This window comes from Ambystoma mexicanum, chromosome 11 (genome assembly GCF_040938575.1).
Source record: "Ambystoma mexicanum isolate Mex_15411 chromosome 11, UKY_AmexF1_1, whole genome shotgun sequence".
NCBI lineage: Eukaryota > Metazoa > Chordata > Amphibia > Caudata > Ambystomatidae > Ambystoma > Ambystoma mexicanum.
The window spans coordinates 1,220,241,914-1,220,252,791 of record NC_090934.1 but is presented as its reverse complement, the minus strand read 5'-3'; the positions used below and the strand labels follow the sequence as shown (position 1 = coordinate 1,220,252,791).

The 10,878-nt window shown below is 48.0% G+C and overlaps 1 protein-coding gene across 6 annotated transcripts in view; it reads right to left on the bottom strand.

The window, feature by feature from the left end:
- Positions 1-7,016: 7,016 nt before the first annotated feature.
- Positions 7,017-10,878, bottom strand: part of PEAK1 (pseudopodium enriched atypical kinase 1) — a 978,753-nt gene continuing 974,891 nt past the window's right edge. For all 6 annotated transcript variants that reach the window (XM_069624574.1, XM_069624576.1, XM_069624577.1 and 3 more), the window contains one exon: positions 7,017-10,102. In XM_069624574.1, coding sequence (XP_069480675.1) covers positions 8,903-10,102 — 1,200 coding nt within the window. In that variant the 3' untranslated portion in view covers positions 7,017-8,902. The remainder of the gene's footprint in view (positions 10,103-10,878) is intronic.

The window sequence follows — 10,878 nt, the reverse complement described above, 5'->3', positions numbered from 1 at the left end:
TTTTAGAGCAGCGGCCATTGTGCAGAGTTATCTTATAATGGCCTTTGTACCCATGGCAGATAACTTGCTGCATAACTCAAATTTGATAGTAGTTAAAGAACTGTATAAACCTAATCTACTCAGATTCACAGTGCAGTCTGGATCTCGTATATACATACGAACAGAGAGCAAGTACTGATAATTTTAATCCGCACATGATAGTTACCAGTAATCCTAAAACTGCTGCACAGGCGGATAATTCCCAGATTGCCTGGGTACACAGGCAAACGGAATTTATGATGTTGACATGTTATCATCTACATCGCCAACTGATTTACATGATCCAATAGATATGGACATATTAACAGATAGCAAAACGAAAAGGTGATGGCTGGAAGGTTTTGAATAAATCATAACCACGGGCAAAGCTCTGGGCAACCCTCCAGACCATCGTTTTTCAGTCTGCCAAGCCATTACAGAAGGGGAAAAACCATATGCAAATCAGGCATGGTCCTAGAGACCCAAGCTACTCCTCACTGATGAGCCCCAACAAGGGCGAAACATGTTTGGGGATGCTTGTGGTCTCGTGCAGAAGGGATGTGACCTAGCAGTTCGGGCTGGACTGCCCCTTTTGGGGTGGGGCCAAGCCTGATTTGCATATGGTCTTTCCCCTTCTGTAATGGCTTGGCAGGTGAAGAACGATGGTCTGGAGGGTTGCCCCGAGCAATGCCAGTGGTTAAGATTCAGTCTAAACCTTCCAGCCATCACCTCTTTGTTTTTGCTTTGTCACCCCGAGTGGGACGGGTATGCCCAGACGTGGGTCCCGTGCCTGCTGGGCCTAGAGACCCAAGCTACTCCTCACTGATGAGCCCCAACAAGGGCGAAACATGTTTGGGGATGCTCGTGGTCTCGTGCAGAAGGGATGTGACCTAGCAGTTCGGGCTGGACTGCCCCTTTTGGGGTGGGGCCAAGCCTGATTGGTCTTTCCCCTTCTGTAATGGCTTGGCAGGCGAAGAACGATGGTCTGGAGGGTTGCCCCGAGCAATGCCAGTGGTTAAGATTCAGTCTAAACCTTCCAGCCATCACCTCTTTGTTTTTGCTTTGTCACCCCGAGTGGGACGGGTATGCCCAGACGTGGGTCCCGTGCCTGCTGGGCCTAGAGACCCAAGCTACTCCTCACTGATGAGCCCCAACAAGGGCGAAACATGTTTGGGGATGCTTGTGGTCTCGTGCAGAAGGGATGTGACCTAGCAGTTCGGGCTGGACTGCCCCTTTTGGGGTGGGGCCAAGCCTGATTTGCATATGGTCTTTCCCCTTCTGTAATGGCTTGGCAGGCGAAGAACGATGGTCTGGAGGGTTGCCCCGAGCAATGCCAGTGGTTAAGATTCAGTCTAAACCTTCCAGCCATCACCTCTTTGTTTTTGCTTTTTCACCCCGAGTGGGACGGGTATGCCCAGACGTGGGTCCCGTGCCTGCTGGGCCTAGAGACCCAAGCTACTCCTCACTGATGAGCCCCAACAAGGGCGAAACATGTTTGGGGATGCTTGTGGTCTCGTGCAGAAGGGATGTGACCTAGCAGTTCGGGGTGGACTGCCCCTTTTGGGGTGGGGCCAAGCCTGATTTGCATATGGTCTTTCCCCTCCTGTAATGGCTTGGCAGGCGAAGAACGATGGTCTGGAGGGTTGCCCCGAGCAATGCCAGTGGTTACGATTCAGTCTAAACCTTCCAGCCATCACCTCTTTGTTTTTGCTTTGTCACCCCGAGTGGGACGGGTATACCCAGGCGTGGGTCCCGTGCCTGCTGGGCCTAGAGACCCAAGCTACTCCTCACTGATGAGCCCCAACAAGGGCGAAACATGTTTGGGGATGCTTGTGGTCTCATGCAGAAGGGATGTGACCTAGCAGTTCGGGCTGGACTGCCCCTTTTGGGGTGGGGCCAAGCCCGATTTGCATATGGTCTTTCCCCTTCTGTAATGGCTTGGTAGGCGAAGAACGATGGTCTGGAGGGTTGCCCCGAGCAATGCCAGTGGTTAAGATTCAGTCTAAACCTTCCAGCCATCAACTCTTTGTTTTTGCTTTGTCACCCCGAGTGGGACGGGTATGCCCAGACGTGGGTCCCGTGCCTGCTGGGCCTAGAGACCCAAGCTACTCCTCACTGATGAGCCCCAACAAGGGCAAAACATGTTTGGGGATGCTTGTGGTCTAGTGAGGAGTAGCAGAAGGGATGTGACCTAGCAGTTCGGGCTGGACTGCCCCTTTTGGGGTGGGGCCAAGCCTGATTGGTCTTTCCCCTTCTGTAATGGCTTGGCAGGCGAAGAACGATGGTCTGGAGGGTTGCCCCGAGCAATGCCAGTGGTTAAGATTCAGTCTAAACCTTCCAGCCATCACCTCTTTGTTTTTGCTTTGTCACTCCGAGTGGGACGGGTATGCCCAGACGTGGGTCCCGTGCCTGCTGGGCCTAGAGACCCAAGCTACTCCTCACTGATGAGCCCCAACAAGGGCGAAACATGTTTGGGGATGCTTGTGGTCTCGTGCAGAAGGGATGTGACCTAGCAGTTCGGGCTGGACTGCCCCTTTTGGGGTGGGGCCAAGCCTGATTTGCATATGGTCTTTCCCCTTCTGTAATGGCTTGGCAGGCGAAGAACAATGGTCTGGAGGGTTGCCCCGAGCAATGCCAGTGGTTAAGATTCAGTCTAAACCTTCCAGCCATCACCTCTTTGTTTTTGCTTTGTCACCCCGAGTGGGACGGGTATGCCCAGACGTGGGTCCCGTGCCTGCTGGGCCTAGAGACCCAAGCTACTCCTCACTGATGAGCCCCAACAAGGGCGAAACATGTTTGGGGATGCTTGTGGTCTAGTGAGGAGTGCAGAAGGGATGTGACCTAGCAGTTCGGGCTGGACTGCCCCTTTTGGGGTGGGGCCAAGCCTGATTGGTCTTTCCCCTTCTGTAATGGCTTGGCAGGCGAAGAACGATGGTCTGGAGGGTTGCCCCGAGCAATGCCAGTGGTTAAGATTCAGTCTAAACCTTCCAGCCATCACCTCTTTGTTTTTGCTTTGTCACCCCGAGTGGGACGGGTATGCCCAGACGTGGGTCCCGTGCCTGCTGGGCCGAGAGACCCAAGCTACTCCTCACTGATGAGCCCCAACAAGGGCGAAACATGTTTGGGGATGCTTGTGGTCTCGTGCAGAAGGGATGTGACCTAGCAGTTCGGGCTGGACTGCCCCTTTTGGGGTGGGGCCAAGCCTGATTTGCATATGGTCTTTCCCCTTCTGTAATGGCTTGGCAGGCGAAGAACGATGGTCTGGAGGGTTGCCCCGAGCAATGCCAGTGGTTAAGATTCAGTCTAAACCTTCCAGCCATCACCTCTTTGTTTTTGCTTTGTCACCCCGAGTGGGACGGGTATGCCCAGACGTGGGTCCCTTGCCTGCTGGGCCTAGAGACCCAAGCTAATCCTCACTGATGAGCCCCAACAAGGGCGAAACATGTTTGGGGATGCTTGTGATCTCGTGCAGAAGGGATGTGACCTAGCAGTTCGGGCTGGACTGCCCCTTTTGGGGTGGGGCCAAGCCTGATTTGCATATGGTCTTTCCCCTTCTGTAATGGCTTGGCAGGCGAAGAACGATGGTCTGGAGGGTTGCCCCGAGCAATGCCAGTGGTTACGATTCAGTCTAAACCTTCCAGCCATCACCTCTTTGTTTTTGCATATTAACAGATACACACGTATTTGATTTACAGGATGTCGAGTGCCCATCTTTGCCCTCTTTCTTTGTGTCCAACGAACAATCTTATTTCAGCCCAGGTGCAGATGGCAATAACCAAGTGCAGACAGTCGACCATCTAGACATGTGCAGAGCTGCTTTGGTTCAGGACGATCTATGCTCAGTTAATATCAAATCTGTGGTTAAAATAAATACGCCCATTACATCTTCCATAATTATGGCAACTCAGGGCACAACTAACTTCCTGAAATGTGTGATGTTAAATAATCTGTCAATAGTCAAACATGCCGTAGATGTTGTAGATATCATAACCCACCAAATTGATATCTTTGCAATTACCGAGTCATGGCCTGACTCCTTAGCCGTTCCTCCAGGTTACAATATCCTTAGAAAAGACAAGAAGCTGGGCAGAGGTAGTGGTGTTGCTCTCATATTTAAATAATCCTTGACGGTTTATGAGGTTGATGTTCGAGGTCCTTTAGGATGAGACACTACATGTGAAAATCTCGACTGATTATAATACAACTGTGTATCTACTGCTCTTATATCGACCACCCTTTGCTGTGCCCGATTTTCATTTTCATGCTCAATTTTGTGATATGATAATGCCAATGCTCAAGCCCTCTTCCAAATTTGTTGTCCTTGGAGACTAACTTATGGCTTACACAGAGCTCAGATTCTACTGTGGCAGCTGTCGAGTCCGTGCTATTGACTTGGGTTTTATCAGCCATGTTTTGGACCCAACTCACATCAAAGGGAAGACACTTGACTGGCTAACCAGTCACAATGTTCTCATTAATAACGTGGAACTTGTTTCTTGCCCGTGGTCAGACCATAGTCTCATTTGCTTTAATATTATATCCACAATGCAGTTCAAACCGTCTAAACTAAAGCACATTACGATTAAATCTAGGAATATGTGCAAATTAACACCCAGGGCCATTTGCACCTCACATAGACATTCTTTTGCATACTTTGGTCAACCATGAGACTGCTGCTGAGATTGCAGATGCTTATCACGAGGCACTGTCTAGAGCCGACCAGGAGACTCCTCTCAAAACTCGTCAGTTTTTAAATAAGAAATCTAAATCCTGGTATTCTCCGGAAATGCAAAATCTGAAGATAGCTAAACGCTAAGCCTTCGATACATGGCTGAAATCCAACTCTCAAGAAAACATACCAGTCTTGAGAGATCTACGATTGACAGACATTCCGAAGACTGATTCCATCAAAACCTATGTGGGGTTCAGGTCAGTTATACAACTGAAGTAGCGAATATCACAGACCAGCTAAAACATACACATCGTAAAGGAGATGTGTGTGCTGCGACGTTGGTAAGCATGCGCGCCATCACTGACCCCCATTATCACAAGGTTCACCAATAAATCCTTCTTGGAGAGCTCCATACCGTTTTGTATTAAGGTGTGGATCTCCCCATTGTTAAAGAAGTCATCATTGGATCCTAATGCTCCTGCAAACTACAGAGCACCCCATTCTTGATCGGGCTGCACATATCCAAGTTCAGGACTTTCTTACTCAAAACATATTAGGTAACCGGCAGTCTGGGTTCCGTACTGCTCATGGCAGTGAAACAGCACTTCTTGATCGGAAAGCCAATATTCTGCAGACTTTTGCTGTAGACCTATCTGCAGCATTTGAACTTGTAGATCACAGCTTACTGGTCAAATGGCTATTACATTCTGGCTTTTTGTTAATCTGCGGCAGTTAATTGGGTCATGCTTTCTGTTATGTTGCAATGCCATTGCCGATGATTTTGAGGATAACATGTGGGGTTCCTCAGGGATCAGCTTTATCCCCTACGTTATACAACATTTTAACAAAGCCACGGTTCGATCTGCTTGATGCCAAAAATGCTTCATATACAAACTACGAAATGATTCTCTTGTGTTTAATACCACTCTATGGTAACTATAATCAAGACACAGACTATTAATGTGATCGTCTCCTTGGATCAGCTTTGGATGGCTGATAATGGTCTGGCCCTCAAAGACTCGACTACAGAGCTGATGGTTGTAGGCACAGCAGCACGGCTAAGGAAGCTTGACTCCAAGTACAGGGAATTCCTGATAGCAGGCGGTTACAGTGATACTGTGCCTAAAGTTAAAATGTTGGGCGCTTATTTTTGATCCAGAAATTAATGTGAAGGCCTGCATGAACACCCCGGTATCCTCATCTTCCTATTACATCAAGCTGCTTAGTCATCTAAGACCTTTTCTGACGCATAACAGTCACTGCTAGAGTTATCAGTGTGAGCTTGTTGCAGGGTATTGGGAAAGGACAAATAACCAAGCTTCATGTTATTCAAAACAGTGCTTCAGAAGGGTTGGGCAAGTGATCAGAACTCTGAGGCCAGGAAAACACTGCACTGGTTCCCAGTGGACGCGAGGATTACTTTCTACTTGCTTTCCTGGACACATAAATCTCTCGACGGCCAAAGGCCAGCTTCTCTTTCAGACAGGCAGTCTTGGCTGCCTTCCAGAAGAATGCTGAGATCAAATAATACCCATCTCTTGCAAGTGCCTAGATCTAAGTTGACCATTGTTAGCCAGGGGTCATTTCATCACGCAGCACGCAAGTGTAGGAAGCCTTTACTGCCTGACCTTAGGCGTTTTTGAGTTTGACGCCTCATTTCTTAGTCTAGATCTGCTCGGTTCTCATTATCCGTTGGTCTTGTTAGCACGCTTATGCTTCAGGGCCTTTTTTCTCAGTGCTCTATAAAGATAGCCTTAAAAACGCCAGTAATGTCAGTTAATACCCACAGACATCAACAGCTGTCTTCCTACCCACACTTACCTGATAGAACGTCTGCAACTCCATCTCTAGGCAGCACAGAGATCCACGGTTGCACCCCCCGGCTGCGCACCCCCACCATGATCTCTGCTTTTTATTTGACCATGTCTGCAGTTGCGGGATGTATGCAATATCCAGTACAGTATTAGTAACATTTGGGAAGATTTTTCATATCTAATCTTATGACTTCTCATGTTAGACATTGATCCACATGGGTTTGTGTACACTTCTGAAAAGTAAAGATTATTGCATGCACATGGTTTCTTTTACAGCTTGACCCAACATTAGTGCAAGAGGTCCTCCAGTGGGGACTGCGTACCTGGTAATCATACGTAATATTTATAAGTGCACTTCTTCATTTCATATTTTGCCAGGAAACATTAACAAATCAAAATTGAAAAAAGTTTAAATAAACACTTTTGTCTGGCGGTAGCAGTGTGCCGTCTTCACCGTGGTGGAGTTTAATTTTCAAAGTGGTTGGAGAAGATAATCAGCAAGTCAAACTTCCTGGAATTTAACATTTTAAACTTTTATTTGTAAAAAATAAATATGCGGCAGTGGCATGAACAGAACACTTATCAGGGTGATAGCGGAGCGATGTGTAGGTAGCCATTTTTCAGGAAATAGCCGGCACAGCTCCCGGCACCTTCACTGCCAGTGAGTCACGCCCAACTCGCAATCGGGAAATGAGTCCAGCGTGGTACATTCAGAATAATATTAGATCATTCACAACGAGTCACTACCAGCTACACACCTTGTCATCTTTACATAATACTGCCATTGCCAGCTCAAACTGTGGCGGGTGAAAGGGACGCAAGAGTGGTAGCTCCGATGTGCCATGTGAGCATGCGCGGTTATTGAATTTCATTGCCATCTTTTGCCCGTTAAACCCCCACACCCCTGCTTTTGTTCCAGGACCTGTGGTCTTCCCACACAGAGTGCAACTTTTGCAAAGAAACCATTTGCTGCCCCTTACAACAAAAATAGATTTAACTGCTGTGCTGAATGATCAACAGATACTCATGTATGTATGTGCCAAATGAGGAGGTGGGGAAGCTACTCTGCAGGCCTAGCATCATGTAAAATGTAGCCACGTAACACTAATATACACTAATATACAGACTCTTTTAAAAATAAAAAAAAAGTAAAATACAAAAATTGCACATATATCCATAGGAGTGAAGCATGAGTTTGCAATGAGGCTCAGCCCCATGCCTAGCCAAAAACCCAAAGTAATTACTGCCTCCCTACATCCATTCCACTTTTTTTGACCTCTGAAGGACACTCAGCCATTCTCTCAGCCCGATTCAAACTTGGCCGTCTCCCAGGATCCAATCCCATGGCACACGTAGCACAGCTGTCCCCGTATCCGAGAACCAACTTCTGATCTCTTAATGCCCCTTGAATGATCTGCTCCATGACTGCCCATGGTATTCCATCGCTTACAAATACTTTCCACCTACAAATACTTTCTGCCTGGAAACACGTTCCACCTGCAAGCTCCACTGCCAAGTACCTACCGGTTTTCTCCACCCCAAGGTTGTTTGTGTATCTCAGCATCTCTTTACAAAGTCACGGAAATACCTTTTTATACCCGGTCAGAGTTGCCTGTATCTCTTGTCAACCATCGATGGAACTTTGTTAGAGGGCTGTCTTAGGTTTCCCAGGAGCAATCTTTAACTTCTAATCTAAGGGATGTGCTTCTTCATTGCAATAATCAGGATGTCCTCGGTCGGCTTCCTATCCTCTAGAACTCGTATCAAGGCCCTGGTCAACAGGTCGCTACTCTCTGCCAGCAGACAACTCTTAGTCTCAGCTCTAGCCATCACTGCCAGCAGGACTACTAGGGTCTCGGCCACATTCGTCTTTTATTTGCTACCCCAGACTGCCTGCATCACCCACCATCCATTTTAATCCTTCCATCTGTGGGTGTTGTGTCTGGCCCATCATTTATTTACATTCTTATCTCCAAATTAATCTACTAACACCTTCTGTATCCAAAACTTAACGCAGTACGCACAGCCTACTTTCTGGGACCGAAATGAACAGCAGAAGGCAGAGACATAGGGCTGAGAAAATGCAGGAGTGGAGAACAAATGTTGAAGATCAGTGGCGTCCGTGGAATCTGAGATGCACTGAAACGGAAGCAGTCTGTAGGACTGCGTGCATGCCAATGAAGGTGGCATGTTAGGAAGTTTTGATTCTAAAAACACTGACATTGTTCACTCATGAAAGATGACCTCAGGAGTTGACCAATCCCATTCACTCTCAAACATTCACTCGTTCACTCACTTTTCAAGCCCCTGAGTTTGGTGAGAACCATAGGAAGCAGACAAGAAGGTGAGGAAGGGTCTTGGGGCTAAGATAGTAAGCAGTATAGACTTGTTACACGGTCTAATGTTGGTGCATGAGTCTCACTATGCGTCTGAGTGAGTCTGTAGTGGCAAAGGCCAAGTACTGAGAGCACAGCCAGTCCTCTAGGCTCACCCCGCTCTCCTTGTCCAAGGACTTCTCTGCAAATTTAATCATGAGCAGCGTCCGTTTGATGTCCAACCAGTTCTGGAGCACGGCGCCCCGCTGTGTGGAGCCGGAGACAGCTCCAAGTGCTAACAGCAGGTCCTCACGTGGTCCCCAGAGGAGGCAACGGAGCATGTCCTTTGCATCAGAAATAAGAATGCGCTCTGAGGGATTAGGGTTCAGCAGGCAGCTGGCAAGTTGCTGGAGTCCCCGAGAGTAGAGGGAGCGGTGGGGGATGGGAGGCAGGTCAGTGTGGGTGTATTCCTTCTCCTTTAGTTCTGGGTTTTCCTCAAATGGGTTTGGTAGGTGAAGCATTTCGTAGATTAGGATACCTGTCTGGAATTCATCACACTTTTTGTACTGTGTGCCCGTGATGATCTCCGGTGCCAGGCGGGACTGGTCCCGCAGCACCTCAGAGTCCATTATACGACTCTTCTGCTTTGCCTGAGAGAAGTTGCTCACTAGTAGACGGGCAGGGCAGGTGGAATTGGGGTTGACCTCTACGGGCTCAAAGTTTAGGAGGCCACCTCCTGGCCGGAAGTGGACCAACAGCAGGTTTTCCAAGCGAAGATCGCAGTGTGTAACATGGTACGGCTTTAAGTGCTCAAGCCCCGAGCACAGCTGCAGGAGCAGAAGGCACACCTGCCTCTCATACAAGTCAGGGTTTTTGGTGTGCCTGGTTCTAGCCTCCTCCACAAACTCAGCCACCGTTTGATAGGGGACTTCCCGGGTGATGACGACAACTCGACTGCGCTGTTTGCTGATAGTCCCCTGGTTGCTCAAGCTTAGGTTCTGTGATCTTACAGTGCTAGGAATGGCATCTTTGTTCTTGGTTGATTTGTCCTTGTTTGCTTCTTTGTCCTCGCCTTCCTCCTCTTCTTCTTCCTCCTCCTCCTCCTCCTCCTCCTCCTCCTCCACGGGAGCATTGGGATCTTCCCAGGGAAGCAGACGGACAGGTACATCAGCCAAGAAATGCCCGCAATCTTGCTGTATGTTGAAATTCACCGACAGGCTTTGCCGTACGGCCAAGCTGTGGTAATACTGCCTCTGTGACTCCTTGGCTTTGCTCTTACAGATCTGAAAAATAAAGCACACAAAAATAACATTAAGAAAGGTGAGCTAAAGGCATACAAAATAATCCACTGGTTATCTATGAAAAACAAAACAGGACCTTCTCAGTGAGTGTTGGGGCTTAGCAGTAGCAATAACTTATTTACTGCTTCTTCTCTGGATTACCCAGTAGCAGGGATCAAAATAAAGATTTGAGGAGCAGCAGGAAAAAGCAGCTCCTGGGTATGGGGCATGAACCAGTAAAGCTGGAACTACCGAGATGCACGATAGCCTTTTGTCCATTCGGCTTGACCCAGCTTTAAATATATAATCGAGCTGTCCTAATGCCCCTTCAAACACATTCCCCAACGTGTAGAGTTAATGCGAGGTAGGTATGTTTATATGGCAAAAGTTTCCCTAGGGAGTTAAAAGTAATCCCCGGTAGCTGTTGGCATAAAGGTAACAAGGCTCCCCAAAACATCTCCCAGTTCCAGGCAATTGTGCACCATGACTAGAGCAGTACATCATTGTGTGCTTCCACTGTAACATTAAGCAAACTTTGGGAATGTTTTATGCAAAAAGACAATTATAATAGCAGGTTTTTATAGTGCTTCATGACGAGTTCCGCATGTGTGTAGAGCTGTAATAATGGGCCCTAGTATTGCCTAACTGAATGGTATTCAATGCAACTGGCTTCAAATGATAAAGGGCTCCGTCAGCCCTGCGGGCAATCGGAACTGTGTCCTGCAGGCAGAACAAAAAAAGGCGGTCTGAAGAGCAGTTTACATGCTAAACTTGCCGAC